The following is a 27,925-nucleotide window of genomic DNA, read 5'->3' on the forward strand; positions in this document are numbered from 1 at the left end:
TTGGGTATGCGCAGTTGCAGAAGCCGCAGCGATTGCAAGAGAAGAGCCTGATTGGTGGGAAATACAATTTAAAGTTGTTTACAGTATGATCAGAGTATTCTGTAAAATAATAACAATATATCCTTCACCATTTTCGAATTAAAATACTTTCTATGAAGCTTGCTTGACATCCACATTTTTAGGAGTGGGCTTTTTCCTTATTTACTTCTGTTTACAGAGAGAACAATCTACTCCAAAATCTGCAATATTTGACTTTTATAAAATAAGTTTTGTTTACTTTAGATATGAATAGATAAATAAAATATTTATTAACGGAAACACAAGATTCTTGTTTATTTAATCTTTTTACCCTAACAACCGCAGCTAAAGCAATGTGTTATTTCAGATATGTAAAAAATAATAAAGTTTGCATATTTTACGTGTAACTTGTCTAAAATTTGGAATACAACACAATTGTTAGTACAATTGTTTACGTAACGGCTTAAGCAAGTTTTCTAAACATAAACAAAATGACATGTAACGACAGGAAATGACACAAAGGGTTGAAAGGGTCGCCTGCCAGCTACAGATGATAGATTTTTCAACATATAATGACGTTGAGCGGATGTAAAAAATGCATATTGGCTTATTTAGTGGTTGATGGGCCATTGACAAAGCTTCTAGAAGCACATAAATATTCATGTCTCTAAAACAACTCTCTTGATTAGGATCTGAGATGATTACCACATCAGGAGTTGCAATGGTTAGGATCCTCTGTAGTTGTTACATGATGTCTTCGCTTGCGGTGTTGTTTGCAGTACTGGTGATAGCAACAGAGGCGTCGGCCCCAGTTAGAGCTTGCCCGAACCCAGACGATGCCTGTGTTTGCAATGCCAGATTCAGGTAAATGAATGCTTTAAAGCATGAATATATGATTAAACATTTTTGGTAACTTAACAGCCAGTTTTGCAGACATTTTTGAAAAGTGTTATTTTTGGAAAAACTTAAAAGAGGGTATTATTCTTCCAAGTGTTTTTGGTAAGAAAGTTGTAAACATATCAGCAAAAATCTTTGAAGTTTGTTAAACCAAACTGTTGTAGAGGCCTACAGTACAAAGTGCTCGTTATAGATAAATAATGTATAGACAGTTTCAGGCATTAAGGATTTAAACTCTCCTGTTCTCTCAGAAAGAAAAAAATAAAGAAACCAAAGTGTTCAAATCTTAACCTACTCTTTATTGCAGCACAGTACTCAGCTGAACCTATTTTTATTGGAATGTAAAATTATAACTCATAGACAACATGCTAGCACCTTATGCAGAAAAAATAGTGATGTTACATTAAATGTTGTTTATTGATATTATTGCATCAAATCCAAAGTGAGTTGTAATGGAAAACCTACATTATTTATGTGAAAAAAACGAAATTAATTTTCAGTTGATCGAAAACTATTTTTGCTTGTTTATTTCAGCTGGAATTGGAAACTGAAAGTTTTTATTTTTAAAGTACTGATAGCCTACCATGTATAAAGTCGTTAAATCTTTCGATGTAGAAATATATAATACAGGTTGTTCGTAATCTGTTTTTGTCAACAAGAATATTTTAAAATTTAACTTTGTTCTTTTTTTTGGAAAAACTTTTATTATTTAAAAGTCAACGTTTCTGCATTTATTAAAAAGTCACCGTTTCAACTTCATTTCTCAGCTGTACAAATGACTTAGTCTTTTTTATCATTTGAATATTTTGTCTACCTCTAGTTTAGATAGTGACAAGGTTCCAGTAGTGACATTTTCTTTGTATTTTGCTTTCTGGTGAATGAAACTGCATCGCCCATAAGTAGTCTATACCATGGTAGCCTACTCTCAGAGAGGGGCACAAAATTCAGGAAATTACAATTTCCGAAATATTATTTGGCCACTTACTAATTATTGTTGATGTTCGCTTGTGCGTTTGTAGAATAATTGCACGATAATAATCTAAATTAAACAGGTTCAAACCAAACCTTATAAAAAGCAAAGTCCCAATCTGCATTCGATGCTGGAGAGACATCCCAAACCTATAATTTATGTTTAAATCGTCGTGTGTTGTGCTTTTATTTGTTTGATAGATTATCCAGCAACTCTTATTCTAGTACAATGTAAATCCGTTTTTCGGATTCTTAAAGCGAACTACATGATGTAAGCCCGGCCTATAGCCGAAAACGTTTGCGGATATTTTTTGTTCTTAACGTGATAAACCTTCTGCTTTTGCTTGAATTATTTCTCATAAAAATCTTTAACTAATATCTCACACAGATCAGTGGTATGCAAGCGGATGCGGAGCCTTACAACACGACTGCCAGTTGGCATTCCTGTGAGCACCAAGTTCTTGACAGTTAGCTACTCAGCTCTCACTGTAAGTATAGGCCACGGCCAAGATTTTTACAAAACCAAAACATATTTTCAATTCTTTGGTAAATTACTATTTGTTAAAGTTGAGATTCTAGCATAAAAAATTAAAACATTTATATGAATAGTATGTAAAACACAAAAGGAATATTGAGTAGCCTATATACAATAATATTCTTTAAAGCGTAACAGGGATAGAGCAGTTTCATGACGCACAACACTGTAATTGGCAATTACTTACCTGCATATTATACGATATACCTACAGCTTGCAATTTCCTTTCACTTAAAATTATTGCACCTTCTTTTAAGTCCATTGAGTCATTTGCGTTATCTTTATTGCTTGTAGTTGGAAAAACGAGAGGCCTGTGGTCTAATGAGACCAATGAAACAACTGTATGTTGAGGCCCTAGTGAATAATGCAAATTACTTTTTGCGTTTGAAAACAACATTTTTATAATTAATTCAAATAAAAACTACGCTAAAACCTTTTTTTTTCTGATTTTGAGCTTGGTGACCTTTGTTTGATTAACAATTAAAAATAAGTTTTTTGTTCCTGTTACTTGAGGATTTGCCTTTTGTTTGCGTCAGGGCCTTCGAGAGAAATCGGGACTGGTAGGGAAACAATACGCAAAATGAGCCCAAACAAAATAATTTTCATCAAAAATGAAAACACAATTGTTTTATTATGAGTTGAATGTTTGTCTCAAGTAAACTCAGCTTACTTTCATCGTCGTGAAAGTGAATTCCTTTCAACATTCAATTTTAACAATATAGCCTATTGATATCGAAAAACCTTCTTTCAATGTAAAAATCTTCAAAATTCACTCGATTATAACCTACTTGCATCAGAAATACCATTGTGGCTAATTATTTTGTGTGAAAAATTTGCAAACACAGAATATCCTGGGCCAGTGGTTCTTAACTTTTAACACTGTCGCACAATAAAAATATAAACATCTTGATTATTTTAGGAGAGATGCGCTAGGAAACAAAAAGAAAACTTATGTAAAATTATGCTCAAACATTGAGTGTAGCCTAGGAAAATATTTTATTGTGTGCTAGGATCAAATGTTTTTAAGGTTACTTGTATAAAATAGGTGGTATAAATATCTATAAATAATTGCATAAAATAACCTACTATTGAGATATACATACAAAGTCCTGGTTTGTACGCAATAGCCGGTCTAGAAAAAAGCATGACCGGCACTAGAATTTTAATGACATAAAAATACTTAGCGAAATAAACAATGTAAATTTTGAGATCCAAATTTTGCCTCAAATGGGTCGCTTTTTGTGTATATTATGTACAATATTCTGTCTTTTCACCTAAGACTCACACTTCGTGCTTGACTTAATGCATGCAATTAAAATCTTTAATAGATGAAGTGTTAAAAATTAATAATTTTCGACATTACATCTTTATTTTGATCTTACAGCTCTTGTTTTATGACGCTGCCTGTATAATATTGATTTTACTGTCTGTGAAACATAGATTGGAAAAAAATTCTTTTATTATTCTTTTGAGATGGTAAGGATTTCTTTGGGATTCGCTAATGGGCTACGATAAAGATGTTGGATATTTTTTTTCCTAACACATGGCTTTATTACAAAAGATAGAGATTAGGTAAAAATTCCACTGTGTTGCACCATTAACGTGCAAAAGATGCAGTCGCAGTATAAAGTTCTTCTTGTTGTTCAACATTTGTAAAGCTGCAGCAAACCAAGTATCGAACGAAATCGTAATTTTCAAGAAGTAATATAATTAAATCAGTTATGCAGTAGTTAACGAATAAATTTATTCTTTTTTTCTTATTTGGTTTGGTTTTGAATCTTTATCCTCGGACTGACAAAGCCTTGATAGGTATTCCTGGTAGTTTCGCATACTTGTAGAGGCTCTTGACGAAGGGCGGGTTACCGAGATTGGCAGAGTGAAGTTTTCCGATTGTCGAAGTGTTGTTGCCGAGGAGTTATTCCATTCATTAGGTGCCGCTGAATGAAGAGCAGTCCTGAAATGCACACCCCGAGAGTCGAACCAGCGCTGCGTGATCTTGAGCCGGGCGCATAACCATTGAGCTAACGGGACGGACAATCTTTTTCCATGCAACAACATATTTTATTGTACAGTTTTTGTACAAGCTCAAGACTTAAACGAATAACTTACGATTTGAGCAAGTTATTTAATTTCTTAAAATAGTCGCATTTTCAGAGATTGGGGCCAAACGCTTTTCGAAATTGCCACCTCCTTGAAGAAGTTAATCTGAGGAGCAACAGGTTAGAAGAAATATCACCATATGCTTTCCAAAACATGGAACAACTCCACACACTTTTGTTAGCAAACAACAGACTAAAGTGAGTAAATGAAAGGGTCACTTCCCTTCTAAATGACGCTTTAGAATTTGTGACTCACCCGTGCAGGTCATAAGCCTACTAAAATATCGCGAAAACATTGTGCAGTATTTCAATAATTTAAGCTCATAAACAGTTTTGGTTGATCACTAAAACTTTTCAAAATCTTATTATGTTATTTTAATTAACACCGAGTGTATGCCAACAATGCACAGATAGCAAAAAGCAGAACTTTGACATCTTTCCACAGACCAATTCAGTGATTGGTCCGAACCAGTAGTTCTGTGTCTCTACTTATGCATGTAGCAATTGTAGCATGTGTACAGCAAATGTAGCGTAAACGTAATGTAACGTAATGTAAATATAAAACTGTCTACAAAACTTAATCAAATTGTAACCAAAATTTTGGAAGTATTTAAAAATAAGTCTTAAATTTATCTTTTAGTTTTGACAAAAATGTAGATAAATGTGATTTTTGCCTCTTTGTATAATCGCTAACCTCTCAAGCTCTTGCACGAAGACCGATATAGGTTCCTCCTCTGTAAGTTGATAACACGTGGATGTGACTTTTACAAAACTTAATGCCGTGCTTGAACAAGACTACGAAGATGGGGTTTCCTAAACATTTTTGTACACTTTATCTAAATTTGCAGCCACTAGGCATTCAAGCGAAATGAGCGCATAGAAAATTATTTCTAACATATTTTTTAAGCTTAGTTGTTTTACTTGCTGATTAATAAATATTCTTGTAATTATTTGCTAACAGATTGCTTGTGGAAGACACCTTCACTCTGTTAAAAGCATTACGTATTCTTGATCTTTCCAATAATCAATTGATTGTTTTGACTCCAAGAAACTTTGCCAAGCTTTCCAGCCTACAAAAACTCGACTTAAGAGATAATCCCACTATGTGTATCTCTCCAACTGCCTTTGCTGAGCTAAAGTCGTTGGAAGACCTTAAGGTATTATCTGATTAGCTTATGTGTCTTAGTGATGGATATATTAGCCTTGGCACTGAGTTATCTTTTTAATCGGAGTAAGCAGTGGCACTTTGAGGTAAAAAGATGATACAGCAGCCGTACGAACCATTAAAAACGTTTTTACTGTGCATTTCAAAACAAACTTTTTCAGCATACTGCATAATAATAATGTTTGCTTTTATGTAGCGCTGTATCCATCGCAGAATGCGTTGCTCCTCAGCGCTTTGCAAAGCAGACAGTGTCAATGCAGCTGTGAAGAGGCGCAACTGAGTACATTATTACCAGAATCTATTCCATTGCTCACTGTCGAGCAGGCATTAGATTCAGTATAATTTTTTAAAAAGACTTTGATATGACCCGACAGGGTATCGAACCCATGCCTACCGATTCAGAGGCAGGCGCACTAACAACTAAGTCACCGAGCAATAATAATACTTTATTTTTGACATGATTTGTTGCAAACGTTTTCACAAGCTATAGACAAAAACTGTTAAAAGTTTTAAATGAAATTATCAATGTTTTAAACGTAGGAATCATGCCAAATGTTGTATAAAGTTCTTCAAAAAGATTTGAATAATTCATTTTTTTGCTTTTTTGTTTCTCTTTGCATAAGTTTTAGTCAATGTTTATTTGGCAAGCTAAAGAAAAAATGGAATACTGTATGCTTGTTCATTCTTTTGAGTTATTTTTCAAAATATGCAATTAATTAAAAGTCATTTAAGTGGTTGAAAGATGCGACATGACAGGATTTTTTCATAGCTTTTGAGACCGCAATGCAATTGTTACGTCAAGAGGTTTTTTGTGTGAACAGAAACGTATTATCATCACGCTCTGCTACAAATTACCCTGCCAACAAATCAATTCTTTTTATGTTGTTTTAACGTCTATTAAGAGAAGACATAGTACACGTTAGAGACGTGTCTTTTCTGTTTATTACTTTAATAATTGGCGAATCTTTAATGTGTGTTTTGTTTCCGTTTCGAAACGACAGCAAACCACAATTTGCTGTTTTTAGAAGGCAAAGTAAAACTAAGGCAAAAAAGTTGCGTTGAAAAGAAATAGTTCTATTTTTTTAAAGTGCCCCTGACAGGTTGGACCCAAGTACAGTAACTTTTCTAAGCATTTCCTAGCGCAGAATTATACTTAGCAAACTTTTTAATCTTAACCTCGAAACTCAACTGGTTAGGGCGAAATTTATACAAAACGACTGCTCCGCAGCGCCACCACAGGCAAAACTCCATATTTCACTGCTCACGGAGGTGGTGTTACGTCATCCTGGGTGGGCGTCGTTAGCGACGGATGAAACAAATGCTTTCTAGATGTATTTGGTGTATCACAGTTTGGTCGGAGTTGGTACAAGCGGTTGCTTTTTTCAAAGATTTATTGTTTTTTCCAGTTTAATAAAACTGTACTGGATACGTTCCTACAAAAACTATAATATACTTGAAGTGAAAAATGAAGAAATCGTACGAATCATCATTCATATTTAATTCATCATCATTCATCACTAATAAATAAATAAAAGTTCTCTCTCTCTCTCTCATAATGTGCCTTCAGTTGGCCATTGAAATCCGGTGTAACGGCCATCTGGACTTGAAATTGTTTCGGATTCGCCAAACAATGCATGACGGCAGCACAATCCGATTGTTGCTTCCGAAAGCACCACCTTGTAGTAGCCTATCTACTCCAATACATGCCTGTAAGCGACTAATTACCGATACTGCCTGCAAGGAAATAAAATCACTTCTTTTAGTGTGCATTCTTTAGCGTTTAGGGTATATTTAGCCTAATGTAACATCCTTACTTTATTGATAGGTCTCCGTTTTCTTTCGGTTTATTGCCTTTTCTCCAGTTCTTCCTGCTCCTCATAAAAAACTTTCTCAGAACTGCAGGATGTAAGTGTGCCCAAAATCGGTCAAATTGGTAACACAGCTAGATGCGTCTTTCTTCAAAAGTTCTTTCGTCTGTGGCACTTCATGGCAACATACAGATTTATTGGGCTGGGACATAGACTCGCACTTGTGGCAAACGCACCACCTACAGTTCCCAGCACGCTACTCAATGCTGGAAAGATCCAAATCGGGTTGGTGGTGTTAACAAAATCATCTACAGTGAAGTGAAGAGAACACATACGACTAGTTTTGTATGGTCCATCCCACTTTCGAACACTTGAAGAAAACTTTGACCATTTTTTTCTCAGCACCTTGTTTTGTTTGAAAGCATGAAAAGATAGACACGTCTTTGTCACTGACACTGTCACATAAACAGCAATTTGCAGGCATTACCTCAACCATAAATTAAGGGTACTGTTTGTGAGATACTACTGTTACACTGCAAATGGCTATAGCCAGATTAGGACAAATAAAAAATTATCAAAAGTGTAGCCCTACAAGAATTTAGAAAAACTGCAATTTCAATGGAATTGAGATGTTGTTTGATAAAAATAAACTCAATCTGAAGCCCATTCAGAAAAGGAGTAAGACAAGGTTGTGTGCTATCACCTGACCTTTTCTCATTATACAGCGAAATAATTTTAAGACATATTGAAGATGAAAGAGGTATTAGTATTGGAGGAAACAACATTAACCACATACGATATGCTGACGACACCGTTTTGATAGCCGACTCGGACGTAAAACTGCAGAACATATTAGATATTGTGTGTACGAAAAGCAAGATATTTGGCATGGAATTAAATAAAAAGAAAACAGAAACAATGGTCATAACAAAGAAAAAAGCAACCGAAACTCCTATTTGTAATTTATCAGTTAATGGAACAATTCTTAAACAGGTCCAAAAATTCAAATACCTCGGTACTATGGTGAATTGGGATGCAAGAGACGAAACAGAGCTCAACATAAGAACAGCCCAAGCAAAAGCAAGCTTCCAACAAATGAAACCAATTCTTTGCAATAAAAATATCTCTTTCAAAACAAGATCTAGAGTTTTAAAATGCTATATTTATCCTGTTTTTCATTACAACTCTGAAACCTGGAATATTTCAACAAAAATGGCAGAAAAGATTAATGCTTTTGAAATGTGGTGCTTCCGTAGAATGCAACGCATTTCATGGCTGGCAAAGAAAACAAATAAAGAAATTCTACACCAAGTGAACCAAACCAGAACTCTGTTAAAAAGTATGAAAACCAGACAATATAAATTTCTCGGCCATGTAGTAAGAAAACAAAAACTGGAGCATCTCTCTTTAACTGGTAAAATTTTTGGAAAGCGGGCACCTGGCAGACAAAGACAAACACATCTGGAACAATTTAACGACAAGACAGAAACAATCATCCATGCAACATATAATAGGAACATTTGGTCTAATTATTCATCTGAGGCCGTCGATGCCTGGTTCAGGCAAGGCAATTGAAGAAGAAGAAACTCAATCTATTTGATCTAAACCTGATAGTAATAATAAGTTGACTTTTTCATTTCTGTAATTCTCATTTTGCACATGCTTTAGACCAATAGAGCCCCACACATTGACGTTTTGCAGTAGTCGTACCATACCTTACCAACTCACCACAGAGAAAGAATGAATTCTTCCCACCCATGGTGACGTCACAGCGGTGTTGCCGTATTTATTTTCGCAATTGAATGAGTACCAAATTCGCCGAAAGTGAATAAAAGTTTGAAAGCGTGTAACTTAGTAACCTATTGATAGTTTTTACGATTTCGTGGGTCGGGGAAGTTTGTTAGTGTCATCTCTTTGGTATCTTAGGTAAATTTAGCGAATTTATTTTCCTGTCAGAGGCACTTTAAAGTCTTAAAGTATTTCCTTAGAAAGAGCCCGAGAGGAGAAGAAGTTGATTGATTCGTTTGTGACAATTTTTATCTCCGGACTAGTTTCTTGTTGAATTAGTCCTTGAAGTTTCCATGCTTGTAAAAACTTTAAGCTGCTGACGTATGTACTGTCACCGAGATTGATAGAGGGAAGTTTTCGCTTGTTAAAGTGTTGTTAGCTATAAATTCGTATCACTAAATGCCGCTAAATTAAATAAATGCCCTTAATAAAAATGCCCCTATGAAAACGCCCTAATGAAAATGCCCCTAATTGAGCAAAGCCAAGCGCTTTGCTCAAACGCTCACACCAAGAGTTGAACTAGCGTTGCTTTGTCATGAGGTTCACAAAGTCGGTTGCTTAACCAACTAAACTAAGTCATAGGGAAAGAGAGCGTTTTTACTTGTTGTTCGTGTAGGGCGTAGGCTGTAGTTTCCAGTGTAGAGCAATCAATCTCTTGTAATATGGAATTACTGTATATAAAAAAAAATTTGAACTTTTCTGTCGGATATCAAGAATCGAACCACGGTTGCTTAATCGTTAATGTTTATTGATTGATCTGTTTCGGTGAAGATAATAGACTGATTTATTTTATGCATTGTTTGATATATTTTTTCATTTTGAAGAGTTTGTGGTTTGTTTAGATCTCAAACATGAAGTCAAATTTGAACAAAGACTTACTGAGCGACTCACCACAACTCTCTCACCTGACTATCAAGTCGTTCTCGTCGGTGAATTTAATTTCGGAATACTTCTTCAAAAACAACAAAAAGTGAGTAAAAATTGCTATAATCAGTGAAATAAAATTGTAGGTTGTTATAGGCTAACTCCTGACCAATCAGGTACCAAGGTGTTGCAACTGTACCATATTTTGCTAATTGTCCTGTTTTGGTATTAAGCACAATGTAACGTTCCCGTTTTGTTGCATCTACCTTTTTCTAGACCTTTGCTGTGTTTGACATACAGTAGGTTTCGTTATGATTGTCTGAAATAAACACAAACTGTACTGAACTAAACAATCATTCTTCTACATTTTTTAGACTGCAACAACTTATTATTGAAGATTTACCTTTGCTTGGAAACGACGGTATCTCAGACGCGCTGTTGACAGGTCAAAAAAAGCTTGTTAGTTTGACTCTGAGCGCTTGTCGTCTCACATCCATCCCGAAGATGATGCTCGAGAGAGTGAAGTGGAGTTTGAAGCGATTGGACTTGTCAAAAAACCCTTTGATGGCATTGCACAAAGATGATTTGGTGGTAGGAATCTACTGTGATATGGTCTACAGCATCTTAGTTATCAAAAATCGTTGTTTTTGCGTAGTTTTTACGTCTCGAGATGCTTACCTAAAATAACGTAAAAAAGCAGCAACTTTTTCTAACTGGGCGATTGGATAATATAGTTTTAAGATGATGGTAAAGACTAACGACATATTTTGCGAGAACCAATGTCCAGGCACGCACGAACGGATGATAATGATTGCGAGAACTATAAATTTTACGTTTTTGTTGTTGGCTTTCTATCAGAAGAAAATAAGCAATTGCATTCTACATTTTGAGCTACAATCAGACTATATTTTTAAACCTAAGGTATTCATTAAAAACAGAGAGAGACTGTTCACCAGGCATTTGATAATAAAATTAATTTGCGTTCTTCTGGTGACTATTTACTAGGTTACCTCGTGATGTTAAAGATGATAACTAGCTTTTTTTCCGACGTTTCGTCAGTCAGCACGACTGACTTTATCAAGGTGGCTAAAACAGGTTAATACAACCTGTTCAGCAACGATGGCACAACACAAAAACATACTGATAAAATGAGTAAAGTAAAGCAGCAAGAATCAGAATTAAAACACGCAACAAGATACCTAGAGGTTAAACTAAATGCAGTAAATGCCTAAAACCAGTAGGCTACTTCCCGCAGCGTAAATTTATCTATCTATTGGGCCACTGTCAAGAAACGTTGAAAAGACATCAGACAAGACAGAAAGCAATGGGATTAGCAATAACAATGGTAGAGAAGACGCACTGAGAATGGAAAAGGTGAAGCTAAAGTTAAAGTAATTTGTTGTACACAGAGGGGAAATTCTGACCATCTTTTTGGTTAAGAGCATGTTGTGCCTTCTGGTTTATGTACCATTTTTCTGTGAACAATCTTTTTGTATAATCCTTTTCAGTTTTAAGAATGGTGGCGTTGGTCCAAGTAATTTTATGGTCTGAGTTTATAGAGTGTTTGCAAAGAGCGGAATGCTCTGGACGTTGAAATTTAATAGCTCTTTGGTGCTCGTTGATTCTAGATTTAAGATCACGTTTTGTCTGTCCAATGTAGATTAAATCACAGTCATGACACGGAACTTGGTAGATCAATCCAGAAACTTCACCTTCTTTCATGGGGTCTTTAGCCGAGGGAAGGTATTTACCTATTGTCAGATAGGGTTTCATCGCAACCTTGATTCCTATGCCATAGAGGATACGCTGAATTTTGTCGGTTACCCCCCTTATGTAAGGAAGACAAGTAAAAGATTTATAAGGAGGAAGCGAAGGTTTCGGTTTGGGTCGCTGTATGCAAGCAAGTTTTCGTGGAAATCCGTTGAGCATTAAAGTGTTGTGAATGTTTTTCTTGTGGTGTGAACGTTCAGAATCATCCGTTATGTGTGTGTCCAGTCTGTTGTACAATGTTTTGGCCACTGTGAGTTTTTGATGCTTGGGGTGATGTGAGTTGAACTGCAGGTATCTGTCTGTATGTGTTGGTTTTTTGTGTATGGTAGTGGTTAGTTTCTTGTTGTTGCTATGGCGAACCACTTTAACATCCAAAAATGAAATTGTGCCAGTGACTTCATGTTCTATGGTAAATTGAATGGATGATGAAATGCTGTTAAGGTGCTTGTGAAAATCATTAACTGCAGTTTTTTTGATGATGCAAAACGTGTCGTCAACATATCTAACCCATAATTGTGGAGGAGTGTGAAAAGTGCTGATGGCTTTGCGTTCAACGAATTCCATGAAGATGTTAGCAACAACTGGAGAGATGCAGGAGCCCATCGGCGTACCATAAATTTGGCGATACAACACATCTTTATAACAAAAAACAGTAGATTGAAAACACACTTTTAAAGCTTGAATCACATCATCTGCACATAATTTTGTACGATTTACAAGCGAATCGTCTGCCAATAACAGGTTGGATATTAGGTCCAAGGCTTCTGTCAGAGGGACAGAAGTAAAGAGGCTTACAACATCAAACGAAACGAGACAGTCTTCCTGGCTAACGTCAATATCTTTAATTATTTTGACAAACTCCGTGGAATTTTTTATGCAATATTGATGATCGAAGAGTGGAGATAAAATATCAATTAAAAATTTTGATAATTCATAGGTAGGTGAGCCAATAAAGGAGACAATAGGGCGAAGAGGAATGTTAGGTTTGTGAATCTTAGGTAAACCATAAATTCTGGGAGTCACGCCTTTATCACATTTAAGACTGCGATAGGTAAGCATGGTGATTTTTCGTTCAGTGGCTAATCGCCAAACTAATTTCGTAACTGACTTGGCTATGTTCACAACAGGATTAGGTTTCACAGGTAAAATTTTGTAAGTGTTACAGTCATTTAATAGAGTCATTAATTTAAAGTCATAATTCTTACTGTCCATGACGACTGTTGTATTTCCCTTGTCTGCTTTCACAATCTTGATTGATTCATCGGATCGCAGGGCTTTCAACGCTTGCTGGTGTTGTGGAGTCAAGTTGGGTGGGGGAGGTTTAGCTGTTTTTAAAATTTGAGTGATCTTGGATCTGACCATATCAGTAGCTGATGGGTCACTGATGCCTTTTAAACCTTTTTCCGTTGCTGCCACAATGTCCAGTTTTGGGATGGATTTTGGAGACATAGCAAAATTTAGACCGTTTTGCAAAACTTGTGTTTCACTTACAGAGAGTGATTTTTGGCTAAGATTTTTAACCCACCTTTCTTTTAATTAGTTTGGCGATTAGCCACTGAACAAAAAATCACCATGCTTACCTATCGCAGTCTTAAATGTGATAAAGGCGTGACTCCCAGAATTTATGGTTTACCTAAGATTCACAAACCTAACATTCCTCTTCGCCCTATTGTCTCCTTTATTGGCTCACCTACCTATGAATTATCAAAATTTTTAATTAATATTTTATCTCCACTCTTCGATCATCAATATTGCATAAAAAATTCCACGGAGTTTGTCAAAATAATTAAAGATATTGACGTTAGCCAGGAAGACTGTCTCGTTTCGTTTGATGTTGTAAGCCTCTTTACTTCTGTCCCTCTGACAGAAGCCTTGGACCTAATATCCAACCTGTTATTGGCAGACGATTCGCTTGTAAATCGTACAAAATTATGTGCAGATGATGTGATTCAAGCTTTAAAAGTGTGTTTTCAATCTACTGTTTTTTGTTATAAAGATGTGTTGTATCGCCAAATTTATGGTACGCCGATGGGCTCCTGCATCTCTCCAGTTGTTGCTAACATCTTCATGGAATTCGTTGAACGCAAAGCCATCAGCACTTTTCACACTCCTCCACAATTATGGGTTAGATATGTTGACGACACGTTTTGCATCATCAAAAAAACTGCAGTTAATGATTTTCACAAGCACCTTAACAGCATTTCATCATCCATTCAATTTACCATAGAACATGAAGTCACTGGCACAATTTCATTTTTGGATGTTAAAGTGGTTCGCCATAGCAACAACAAGAAACTAACCACTACCATACACAAAAAACCAACACATACAGACAGATACCTGCAGTTCAACTCACATCACCCCAAGCATCAAAAACTCACAGTGGCCAAAACATTGTACAACAGACTGGACACACACATAACGGATGATTCTGAACGTTCACACCACAAGAAAAACATTCACAACACTTTAATGCTCAACGGATTTCCACGAAAACTTGCTTGCATACAGCGACCCAAACCGAAACCTTCGCTTCCTCCTTATAAATCTTTTACTTGTCTTCCTTACATAAGGGGGGTAACCGACAAAATTCAGCGTATCCTCTATGGCATAGGAATCAAGGTTGCGATGAAACCCTATCTGACAATAGGTAAATACCTTCCCTCGGCTAAAGACCCCATGAAAGAAGGTGAAGTTTCTGGATTGATCTACCAAGTTCCGTGTCATGACTGTGATTTAATCTACATTGGACAGACAAAACGTGATCTTAAATCTAGAATCAACGAGCACCAAAGAGCTATTAAATTTCAACGTCCAGAGCATTCCGCTCTTTGCAAACACTCTATAAACTCAGACCATAAAATTACTTGGACCAACGCCACCATTCTTAAAACTAAAAAGGATTATACAAAAAGATTGTTCACAGAAAAATGGTACATAAACCAGAAGGCACAACATGCTCTTAACCAAAAAGATGGTCAGAATTTCCCCTCTGTGTACAAAAAATTACTTTAACTTTAGCTTCACCTTTTCCATTCTCAGTGCGTCTTCTCTACCATTGTTATTGCTAATCCCATTGCTTTCTGTCTTGTCTGATGTCTTTTCAACGTTTCTTGACAGTGGCCCAATAGATAGATAAATTTACGCTGCGGGAAGTAGCCTACTGGTTTTAGGCATTTACTGCATTTAGTTTAACCTCTAGGTATCTTGTTGCGTGTTTTAATTCTGATTCTTGCTGCTTTACTTTACTCATTTTATCAGTATGTTTTTGTGTTGTGCCATCGTTGCTGAACAGGTTGTATTAACCTGTTTTAGCCACCTTGATAAAGTCAGTCGTGCTGACTGACGAAACGTCGGAAAAAAAGCTAGTTATCATCTTTAACATCACGAGGTAACCTAGTAAATAGTCACCAGAAGAACGCAAATTAATTTTAGTATTCATTAAAGTTAGTCAAATCAAAAATTACCCACGATAGGCAAAAAAGGGTTAAAATTTCAAGATAAGTTTTACTTATTTTACTGTACATACTGTATATGATTTTACTCATTTATGAAGCCGCAATGAATAACGGAAAAGCAAGTTGAAAATATTGGCTATCAAAATGTTATATAATTGGATGACGTTTTTCAGTTTCTTCAACGGTTACAAATTCTCAACCTTCGCAATACAGGATTACTTAAAATTGAGAAGTATGCGCTGGCAATTAGCTCTCTACATACTTTAGACTTATCAGGCAATGGACTTACATTTTTGGAGGTATGTTAATTCCTTGAGTATTATCGCATAGCCTCGTGTAGTATCGTATAGTATAAAATGTTATAATATTACAAACATTTAAGTCATTAGGATGTAAATTGAGTGTTTATTTTTTTCACAGTTGCGTAATCTAATTATTATAAAATAATATTTTGCAATAGTTGGCTGCAAAATAGCAATAGACCTTTATTTCAGCTTCAATCTTGTCAGCATTAAAATTACACCCGCTCAAAGTGCGTCAAAATCACAAAGGTTATTGAAATCACGGTCATTAAAATTACAATTAATTTCTTGTACCAAGACATGAGTTCAGTTTAAAAGCTTTCTCAAAACGTTCGTATTTGTTTGTTTGTTTGACAGCTATTTTCTTATTTTTGTAGAGGGGAGTTTTCGGAACAAGATTCTATCGTTGGCAGAATTTAACACTTGGAAATAATCCTTGGATATGTGACTGCACTTTGAGATGGGTAGTGGAGGCAGATATATTAAGCTCGTCTAATATCTCAACCACCTGTGCAGAACCGAGATCAATGCAATCGTTTGATATGCTGCTTGCCAGCAGAAACCAGCTGAGACATAATTACTTTCCTTGTACAGTAAGTTTAAAAGTTATTCCTTCTACTACATTATGTTTCTTGACAGTCGAGCAGGTTAATGAATTGATTGCGATATACGTGTTTCGCACATGAGGCTGGGGTCATCAGTATAAGTATCCTACCGGTTATCTTAATTTATGCCACAGGTGTCCCGACAGCTGCCTTTGTCAATTCAATTCTTTCTCTTTTTTTTTATTTTAAAACTTTACAAGCTATTTAAAATACAAATATTTTCCTTTATCTTGAAAATACTTTTAACAGTGCAATATAGCCTAACGTAAATCCTTCAGTACATCGGAAGTATATTTTCTATACTCAGCAAAGAAATATAGCAGCCTACGATATTGCAGATAATTTTTATGTTTTTGATTCAACTGTTTCAGTTTAGAAACTTTAAACTATTGAACTCTTTAACAAGGTTTGATGATTCTCATCTGAACGGGGAACATGTCGATAAAACGTTTAACTTTTTTGTGTTTGTTATTTTTGGCACTGTTTTAACAGGCGCCCAACATTACGGAATTTGGAATTGAAGCAAAGAACAGATACAATCTCGAACTAGGAACATCTCAATCCTTGGTGTCCTTATCAGCTTCTTGTGTCGGAACAGGGTACCCAAAGCCTGAAATTCGTTGGGTGTTTCATGTTTTCGATTCCATCAAACAAGTGGAATCTGACAAGAAGCAACCTATACAAAAACTAACGAAGCTCTTGCAGAAAAAATCGTGCTTCGTATGTGAGACGTCCTCAGTTCATCAACAGGTGAAACTACAGCTAAAATATCAATCATAAGATATTATACTCAGGCCGAATTCATTGAAACCAAAGTAGGTTACAGTAGATAATATTTTAATAACTATATTTGCTGAACCGTATGCCATTTGGTTACTTTTTGTACTTTATTGGATTAGAAGGTTGGTAATATAATCAATGCTAGCATAAAGTTGAGAAAAGTTTTTAAAATATTTTCAGAACACTTAGAACAGCAGATACTGAAAGTATCATGGTTATGTTTACTATACATTACCAAACAGCACTATTAAGATCAAAATTGAAATTGTTTTTGGCCGAGGTCACTTTTAAGCATGCATGTTTAATCAAACTGTCACTTTAAAAATAATTTTTTGTGTGATTTGTTGAGCAAAATAAACTATAGATGTGATTGTTTAAACTGACAGAATACGGTTAACAGAATTTCTTATGATTCAGATGGATTTGCGTGTGGATAAATATGGAACGATCACTTTAAACCAAATACCTCCAAGCCGAGCGATTGGAATTTATACTTGTATTGCCAGCAGTAGACTGGGTGACGTCGAAAGATCATTCACTGTGACACGTATGATTACCGGGAGAGAAGAAAAAAATTTAAAAACGTCAACAAATTCTATCAATTCAAACCCTTCTGCAGCTGCAACGAAACTCGAACAATACCAAATCAGTTCTTCATCAGGAAAATATTCAAACAGCCATTCAAATGTCAACAATATAAATCAAATTCAAAATTTGGAACAGGCTCGCAGGCCAATCGGGCCCCTTTTGGACACACAAAATCCAGTTTCCTCAAGAAACAAGTTGAAACTTTGCACAATGTTTGAGCATCGCCCTCTTTGCGGAGAGAACATGCAAAAAGACACATCTGCTCTTCATAGAGATCAGATGGGAAGCCAGGGATTGTCAAAGGTGAAGATCAAAACACCAGTTGCATGTGGGAGCAAAAAAGGTTCTGAAAATTCTAGTACAATCTTGTGTCTTAATAGTCATCTGCTGTATGTTATCAGCCTGATATATTTTATTTTTCAAGTCATATACTGACAGCTAAAAAATGACTGTTTTTATGTAACAAAATGAAATGGGCATTGATTAGACCAAAAGCAAGTAGCCCAAACGGTTTTATCAAGCAAGTAAGCTGTAGAGCCTTGTGGATCGAAGAGGTTACTCATTTGTTAAGTCTCGTGAAGAACTTTGCTCTATGATCTATATCTGAACCAAGTTGAAGTTACGGCCTTCAGAGTAACTTCTTAGTGACATTTTTCACATTAAAAAAAATAAATCATTTAACAGTTGCAACTCTAAAATGCCGACAATGACGTAGTTACAGAGACAATTTTAGGAGGGTAAAAGCATGTGTTGGGCTGGGAAAATACTTCAATAGTTGAAATAAAGAGTTTGTGTAAAAATATAAAATAAAACATTTGGGGAGCAAGATAAAATTAGAGGGGGTTAGAACGGTTGCCCCCCCTAAGCCTTCTCCTTCCCCATGGCTACGTCTCTGCATTCGGATGGTTCTAAACTGAGGTTTGAAAGCTAAATAGCCAAAGTTACTGTATGACGCTATCATCTCGTTGACGCTGGCAAAATTTTTGGTTCAGTGCTCACCAAAAGCATGCAATTTGCTTCGCAAAACACTTGATATCATGCTTGAGGGTAAATAACTTATGTTCGCAAATCTACTTAACATCACACGGCAGTTATTTCCTCATAAATAATTAATTTAGGAAATGTGAAAATTAATTTCTTCAATTTACTACAAGCCAAGTGAATTGCTGCTGATTGTCATTATATTAGGTTGTAACTTCATGCGTACGGTTTCCTACTGCTTTATTGTAAATACGTAATAGTTTATTTATTAAAAACTTTGAAAAACATCTTTGTAATTAGAAACTTTTTGTGTTATTGAAGGATGTTCTGCATTTACATGTCAATAGTGAAGCGATGAATCATTCGGAATTGATCAATTGACACCGCAGCATAAATACGTGAAAACAAATTTTCAGTGATTACATTGCAAAGAAATTTGTTCAAATGCAAAGCAAAAACGGAGAGAAATCTTGCATCCAAATGTTGACCATAATTGCCAGATTTATTATAGCAGCTGTTTTTGGGCTTGTCTTAAAATTGTAATTTAAGAAATTATGATGATGGTGCTTAAAATGGTAGTTTTAAACCAATGGTTCTTAAACTAAGGGGCGCGCTTTGGGTTGGGGGGTTGAAGATTCTTCAAAGGGGGCGCGAATGTGGTAGGTTGTTGCACTAATATGGTACTGTATATTGTACAAAGGAAAAACAGAAATGTTAGTAACATGCTTTATACCTTACCCAGTATGACGATTATTGACTGGAAATGTGACCTAGTCTTGAGTTTATTTTCCAGCGCATATTCTTGCGGTTGTTATTTAGTCCATTGTTTGGTGTACGGCTGGTTGGTTGGTTTTGAATCTTTATCCTCGGACTAACAAAGCCTTTGATAGGTTATTGCTGGTAGTTTCGCATACTTGTGGAGGCTTTTGATCCAGGCCGGTTACCGAGATTGACAAAGTGAAGTTTCCGATAGTTGAAGTGTTGTTGCTGGGTAATTATTTCATCCATTAGGTGCGGCTGAATGGAGAGCAGTCCTTATAATGCGTTGTTCAAGCGCACACTCCGAGAGTCGAACCAGCGCCGCTTGATCTTGAAGCATCTTTGTCCACGAAGTCACGCGCTAATCAACTGAGCTATCGGGGCGGACGAACGGCAATTTTGTTATTAGTGCATTTTAAATAATTAATGAAATGCCTTGGGTTTTCTCACATCAGTAATTGAATTGGTTCTTTCTTATATCCTTTACTTGTTAATCTGTAGTAGGCTTACTTCAATTCACGCTGTATGTCTTGTGAAGTTGAAAACATCAACAACACTTCAAAAATCAGAAAACTTCTCTCTGCCAATCTCGGTAACCGGCCCTGCGTCAAGAGCCTCTACATTCTACAAGTATGCGAAACTACCAGGAATAACCTATCAAGGTTTTGTCAGTCCGAGGATAAAGATTTAAAATCAAACCAAACCAAGATACTGTCAATGCTTGGGTCAACATACATTTGTGAGTCTCTGTTTTTCTACCCTAAAGCAAATGAAATCAAATTATCGATCTGTTTTAATTGACACTCATGTGAACGAATTACTTCGATTGGCAACAACGGAATACAAGCCACCAGAATTAAAGAAGATTGTTCAAGACAAGGAATCCCAAAAGTTCCATTAAAATACTGACTACTGAGTACTGTAACACGTAAAGCAATAAATGGCTTGTAAATTTTTGTCATTTTCATTACAATAAATGTAACACTGCAAGAAATGAGGCTCTTATTAGTCTTTGACTGATTAGCCATCTCTGATAATGCTATGTTGAAACATTAATCCAGAGCTAACACTTTCTTACTGAATAGGATGACTTTGTCAAGGTGCTTCTATTTTCTTCAAATCGTAACAAACGATATGATAAAAGTTTAAATAAGCTAATATATGTTTAAACATGGTATCAATGTTTGAATGGAAGCGAAAGACCATATTTAGCTACCCTTGTCATGAGCACACACAACCTCAAATTGTTGTTTCACAGGTTTGTGCAACTTATTGGAATAGGCATCAGCGTGCTTCAAGTTAAAACAATTTAACACTTAAAGACCTGAATTGTAGAACTACTTAAATCACATTTTGTGGAAATTGAGTTATTATCAAAAATATGTTGTAATATGATGGTCAATGCCTGTCCCCAGGCAAAGTTTGATTTAAGCATAACCGCGTTAAGCATAACCGATTTTAAAGTTTGATTTTAGCATAACCAGGTAAAAGCATAACCGCGTTCTCTCAACAAGTGTGGAACCAGCGCCTTTCCGATTGTTATAAGGGGACTTTCCCTATATAGTAACAGCCGACACCATGCATTGCAGCCCAGTTGGTTCAAAGACATTTTTTCGAGTTAGAAAGTCTTTGCACTTAGAATTGCTTTGAGTTAAAATTTCATAATTTACAAACAGAAGCAAACTAGTCTACGTATTTGAGTTCAGATAGTTCAAACTTTAAACCTGTTTTATAACACTGCAGCCGAAGTATTAGCACTTTGTTGCTTGTCAATTTCACTGATGCGTGGACCTTCACGCAGGATCAAGCAAAAGCTTCTGTCCAGTTTGGGACGAAACTTGCTGGGTACATTAAGGCGTGAAGAGAACTTTTGTATCGAAAAAGTCGATAGCCTTCTGTTGACTGCATTTTTATTTTTTAGTAAAGTTAGACGCAGCTTTTTTAATACAGTATTAACGTTACGAATAAAAAAATTTTTTAGGGGTTTGTTGGCTATGAAAATTGCTATGCAGAGCTTTTGACTTGCTAGAAGTCAAAAGAAGATAGCTAAAATATTATGCAATGATGAACAAAGGTTAAAAAAAGATTTAATAACCATTTGTACAAAGAGATTTTGAGTTTTATCTTGCAAATTTTAGAAAGCGAACATTGCTATCAATAAAAATATTAGATTGCTAAGTCTTCTGGTCAGTTTGTCACCATCTGTTTCCACATTAAGTGTTGAATCCTGATCTCTCAGAGCACAGAAATGTTCTTTCAACGTAAGAGATCATGTTGTTTTCAAAGTGATCAAAGGGATCATGTTGTTTCAACGTAATAAGGCATCTTCTATGGTTTTATTTCAAAACCTCTTTTCGATAGAGAAAAGCACCTTAAACTCTATTTACACAAAACGAATTTATGAAAGAGGCTGTTATCTAAGGGGTTTAGCTTTTTCTAAGCTTGAGATTGAGGTTGGTATTGGTAAACCAAAACATTTATACAGATTAATTGCCAATAACCTTGCAAGGCACAATCACTGGTATGAAAAGTTAGGATGTTGAAATATGGCGACCAGTTCAAAAACTTTTTTTTGCAATTTTGATCTAAACCAAAGTGATGAACCATTTACAGAACAGACATAAATTTAGTGATTCAAAATGAAATTAGTTGCTTTATTTCATCTAATATTGACTGCTTGGATGACATTAGCCTCATCTCTTGGTGCAGTCGACTGTTGCCAACAGGTCAACACTACAAGCGGTTTGATCAATGGGTCATCTCTGGACACAGGTTTTGCTTTTTACAGCATTCCGTATGCAAAGGCTCCGGTCGGGGACTTGAGGTGAAAATCATGGAAGAAAATTTAATTATTTGGTTTAACTTAAAGTAGCGATATGGAAGGAAGGTTATTGTTTATTGTTGTGGTCGATAATTAGTCATCAGACCGGGTCATATAGTGCCGTACGCGAGGGGCATATAGTTTCTCTGCAAAACAAGGGAAGAATCGATCCTTTATGAAGATTTCGGACAGAATTGTATAAAATTTGCATGCAAATGAAATACGTTGCTTCCCTTGTTGTGTCATTAATCTGTCACGCTTTAATGGCTTGTCCGTAAAAACAGTATCTACTTTAAACCAGTAGCAATGCAAAAACAATGTACGAAACTTAATTAGCAGAAACCTTTCTTACAACGGTTGCCAGCTCTCATAGAGATGCATAGTACGAAACAATTGCGCATTTTTATATTTATTTTCACAGTTAGCCTACAAAATATTACAGTTATAGATTCACCGTTTAACAAGGAAATAACAGTGCGGTTTGGCACTTGGAGTTCTTTTATTCTCTCGGTCATGTTATTTCAACGTTAGTGCAATAAAAGTTAACATGCGACTTGTACACGATTGTGCTTTTTGTGCCAGCTGCTATGCTGGCCTGATGCACTTTCACACTTTAGGTTCCGTCCCTCATCCCCGATAGGTTACCAAGGAGAGCTGAATAAATCTAAACCAGACTTGATATCATGTTATGAGCATCAGCATGGCTGTGATTCTAATGGAACAAATTGTCGCAATAAAGTACGTTTTTATTTTTTTTATTTAGAGTAGGCTATTGGACTTCAACTGAAATAAACATCAAACGTTTTGGCGTGAAAACCCTATTTTGAAAATCATAGCTGATAGTCACAGCAGAAAACAAAAAACGAATGTTGAATACGAAATTAAGTTTATTAATTCAATTTTTTATCGCTACACGATGTACACTAAATTTGTGTTATCCAACTCACTATGCGCGTCGTTACCTTTTTATGCATTAACCCAATATTTATAGATGTTTCTTATTTTGACGTTTTACTTTACAGATTTCTTTATGTATGGTTTCAATGCGGCTCAAGTCACATAACCAGGAAAAAGCAATAAAACGTATTACATCATATAGAAGCATAAAAGAATGTTGGTAATCGACAATAACACAAAGTAAATCTGCAGTTGACACACTTGATACACGTTCATGGCATCAATGTATAATTTATACGTCTTTTCACGCCGACAATACAAAGTTTTACAGAAAATATAGCCTGCACAATCTGTATTAGATGCAATATTGTATCAAATACAGATTGCTACATACCTAAAATCCTTTACAGTCTGTTTCACCCTCACTGAGATCATCAGAAAATTCGTATTAAAATAAAATTTCTATTTCTTATTCAAATATAATTTCAAATTTTATTTTAATAAGAACTTTCTGATGATCTCAATTAGGTTAAAAAAGCATGCGAAGGTTTTTAGGAGAATAGCAACTATAGCAGGGCTACTCAACTGGCGGACCGCGGTCCGAATCCGGACCTTCTGAGTGTTGATGGTGGACCTAAAGCTTTTGGAAGAATAACCTCATTGCCGCATTTCAGGGTTTCTTTAAACATATTTCTACTGGGAGGAAGCAATTTTTACTGTGATTATCCTAGTTGCTAAGGGGCTTCGATTCCCAGACCAGTGGCGGTCTTAGGGTATTTTGGGCCCTGTGCAGAATTTACTTTACGGGCCCCAATGACAATGATCCAATTCAGTAGCGTAGCTTGGTATTTTGAAAGGGGAAAGGGGGTGGTTTGACGGTCGGCGGACGAAGCCTGGCGGTGTGTTTTCCGAAGGCGACACCTAGCGGCGAAGGGTCTGGGGGTCTCCCCAGAAAATTTTGAAAAATTACTTTGAATTTGGGGCATTCTGAGAGCATGTTCAACAAAAATTTGGGTATGAATATTACTGTAAAATGGTGCTGTCCGGTGGCATAGCAAAAGGATAAGATCATGTTTTCTTCGGCATTTTTCAGAAATAAAGCTATGTCTCTATGTTGAGTCTGGATGCAACCTCTTTCGTCCCTTGAACAATTCGCACCCCGATTTCGTACCCTAACCCTGTTGACATTTCTAACCCTGACGTGATTGCATAGCACGAACAATTTTTGAGAGAATATAATTTCCAGCACATTCTAGGGCGCATCTAGAAAATGTTAATACTGTATCCTTTAGCTTCCATTTAAGCAGAAAAACTTTGGATTTTTAGGTTGCTTCAACGTTTGATGACATTTAATCAGCATAATAACTGTGAATTCTTCGCTAAAAATGGATGGGAGTAGGCTACCTACTTCTACACTAATCAGGGCAATTTAGTGCAAATGTTAGCCTACATCACAATGTCTGGCTTTGATCTCCGAGTAATATTGATAAGACAAGATTGGTTACAAAATTAAATTATACGAGTATAGGCTAAGTTTTGGTATTACAGTAAGACAGAAAGGCCCAGGAAAAATTTTATAAGTGAAAATGAATACGATGAACCTACAGTACTTGCTCTCCATCACTTTCGCTCACATGACATGCAAAAATAAACCTAAGGATAAAAGCCTATTGAAACTTTGCACAGCAGAAAACAGTAACATTAGTGCAGAAGTTTTCTGACTCCTGCCAACTCCTGAAATTGATTTACAATAATGTGAACACAAATCGTTTTTCATAAACTCCTTTGAAATGTCTACTTGCAATCAATTAGATTTTTTTTCATTTTAAAAGACGAATTAAAGAATGCGGCTATTGTGGAAAGTGGAAATGGAAACATCTCAGTTTGAATAGTAATTGGTTAATTTAGCGACGTATTGTGATAAATTGGCAAATTTTTTCCCTCACTTTTGGTAAAAACTAAGCTTCAAATAATTTTTTGATAAGTAGAGTGGAGACTGATTAATTAATGCAGGGATTAAACTCGAGTCCACAGCACGGAAGACATGCACGTTGACCACGAAACTCTATGGCCAATTACCAAACTTGTCTTTTTTATAACTTTATAACAAAACTTTATTTCTATATATAGTAGCCTATATAATTATAGGGTACAACTATACATAATAGATATGACTTCATAAAGTCTTCTTCATAACTTTTAAACAAGGTTTTTCTTTTAAGGTTTATTTCTGATACATCTGCATACCAATTGCCTCCGGTATATTTCTACGCCAATTCTTTTGCTGTGGATTTTCCGTTTTGCTCCTTTGCTTTTGGAAAGACATGCGGACATGCCTTTCATGGATCTGACTTGATAGCAATTTTTGATACGGTTCCGTGAGTAAAGTTGTTCAAGACTTCGATTTGGGAGAATAATTATGGAAACAGTTTATTGGCCAGAATGAAAAGCTGAGATTTCAATAAAAAAGTAAATTCAGAGTCTAGAAAAGTGTCGTAAAATGCACAGTTTTGGGTCTTCAGCAATAAATCTTAATTCTAATTGCAAAATGTACAGTGTAATTTCCTTGACATCTTTTGATTTAATTTAGTCTTGACAATAACGTGCCATACAACTGTTGCATACAGATTGACCTCTAGTTAATTTAATAAACTTGTTAATTGGGTGAGAGATGCTTTATTAATTCTAAATATTTCATCATCAGTCGTTATCTCCGCCTGCGGCAGATTGCGCATCAACATGGCTTATTTGTTTCCAAGAGTGGCGATTTTGAGCCAACTCGCCCAGTGTCGTCAAGTGGAGTCCGGTCCATGATTGAATGTTGTCTTGCCATCGTTTTGGTTGTCTGCCACGTTTTCTTTTTCCTTCTACTTTGCCTTCTGTGCAAACTTTGCTGATTCCGAATTGTGATCTTTTAGTGTGGCCGAACAGTTTTAAAACTTTTGATTTTATTATTGCTGCAATTGGATGTAGTTTTGTCATAGTTAGAAGATCTTCTATTTTTGTGTGATCAAGTAGCCTTTTGTTGGTCATGCTTCTCATGATGTGGTTTTGGAAGGTAGTGAGTTTTTTCATCGTTGATGATGTCCAATTTACGCATTCTAGACTGCACAGCACGACTGGTAAAACGTAGGTGTTGAACATTTTTGCTTTCAGTTTGATTGGGAGTCTATTGGATGTTAGAATCTTTTTGTTCTTTTCAAATGCTGCCCAGCCTAAGCCAATTCGGTGTTGCACTGCAGTCTTTCCATCGTTGGTTGCGGATAATCGGTGGCCAAGATATATGAATTCTGGTACTTGTTCTATTTGTTTTCCATAGAGAGTGAGATTGAGTGTGTTGTTAGTTTTGTCGGTTGTCATACATTTGGTTTTGGACACATTTATTTGGAGGCCGAATTTAGCAGCATTTTTTGACAGAGCATCTAGTCTAAGTGCTTCAGGGATAATTATTCTTTCTATTATGGCTACCGACTATTCCTATAGCCTTGCACTGTATAATATTTGATTTATCAAAATATTTTTTTTTCAAAAATATACCATTATTAGATGCTATTATAACAATGCTGAACGTGCAAGATAAACTTGGTTTCTATTACGCCTAGCGACGTTAAAATCATACAAAAAAAATGGCAATTTTTAGAATTATTGTTTAGTTCAGCAAGAAACGAATACAGCATCGTAGTTTCTGAAATTTATCATCGATTTTGGGGTAACTTTACTCATACTGGACCTCCTACGACAGATATTGCTGAGTGGCCTAATTACCTCTCTTTTCCTATGGTACAGTAAGTGATAAAATTAGCCCAAGTTGAGCGGTTGTTACAGAATGTGCTTTGTGTATAATATATAAGTTTTCAAAAAAAAACAACCGCTACTTTTAAGTTTATATTTTTTGAAAAACAAAAGTCTACTGAGTTTTTCCCAGTAGGCTACACCAATCTTCTAACTCTTTATGAATTATAACAAATCATCCAGTTTGAAAATAGATTATGAAACTACAGTAGAATTGATCAAAAACAGAGTAAAACTGTTCACCGCAGGCACTTGATAAATAAAGTGCCTTGCGTTCTTCTGGTGGCTATAAGCTATTCGGTTGCCTCCTTATATTAAGGATAATATACCCTACCTAGCTTTTGTTACCGACGTTTCGTCAGTTAGCACGACTGACTTTATCAAGGGATCTGAAACAGGTAAACACACCCTGTTCAGCAATAAATGGCAAAACACAAAAACATACTGACAAAATGAATAAAGGAGCAAGAATCAAAGTTAAAAAAAAACAAAAACAACAAGATTACCGCTCAATTCAATTGATTCTTGCTCTAATTTTATCTGATTCTTGCTCTGATCCATGGATAATCCAGCAAGAATCAGATTACAATATTGTGACGAGTAATATGTAATATGGTAGATGAAAGTGCACGTTCAGTTTAAGCATGCAAGGTCAAGTTAGCTTCAGCTGAAGTTTTGTAACGTATCGTTATTATGTAAATACAATACTTCGAATTTGCTTTTGTTGTATTCCAGAATGTTCAAATTGAAAGCTGGTCTAACGTTGAAATAACCAGCCCAAGCACAAGAGTTCAATCAGAATTTCAAGAGGATCTATGCAACTTTTCGGATTCGATCGGGTACTTGAACATCACAAAACCTCACAACCAACCCAATCCGTCCGATGTCACCTCACCACAACCTGAACCAACAACCACATCAGGAGGATGTGCATCTTTAGTGCCACCTAACCGTTCCAAACATTGGACAAATTTATTTGTTTATCTTAATGTTTTGGTTGGAGCATATTTTACGGCTGAACAACATTAG

The 27,925-nt window shown here is 35.8% G+C and overlaps 1 protein-coding gene across 1 annotated transcript; it reads left to right on the forward strand.

Annotated features, from left to right (window-relative positions):
• The first annotated feature begins 769 nt into the window (after positions 1–769).
• LOC145764384 (uncharacterized) lies at positions 770–27,925 on the forward strand. The gene is made up of 11 exons (XM_082576000.1): positions 770–882; positions 2,273–2,372; positions 4,574–4,716; positions 5,480–5,675; positions 10,122–10,249; positions 10,518–10,734; positions 15,545–15,670; positions 16,051–16,266; positions 16,771–17,028; positions 17,476–17,949; positions 27,632–27,925. The coding sequence occupies exons 1-11, from the start codon at positions 770–772 to the stop codon at positions 27,923–27,925; spliced, it is 2,265 nt and encodes a 754-aa protein (XP_082432126.1).

Source organism: Aplidium turbinatum, chromosome 2, assembly GCF_918807975.1.
Source record: "Aplidium turbinatum chromosome 2, kaAplTurb1.1, whole genome shotgun sequence".
Lineage (NCBI taxonomy): Eukaryota > Metazoa > Chordata > Ascidiacea > Aplousobranchia > Polyclinidae > Aplidium > Aplidium turbinatum.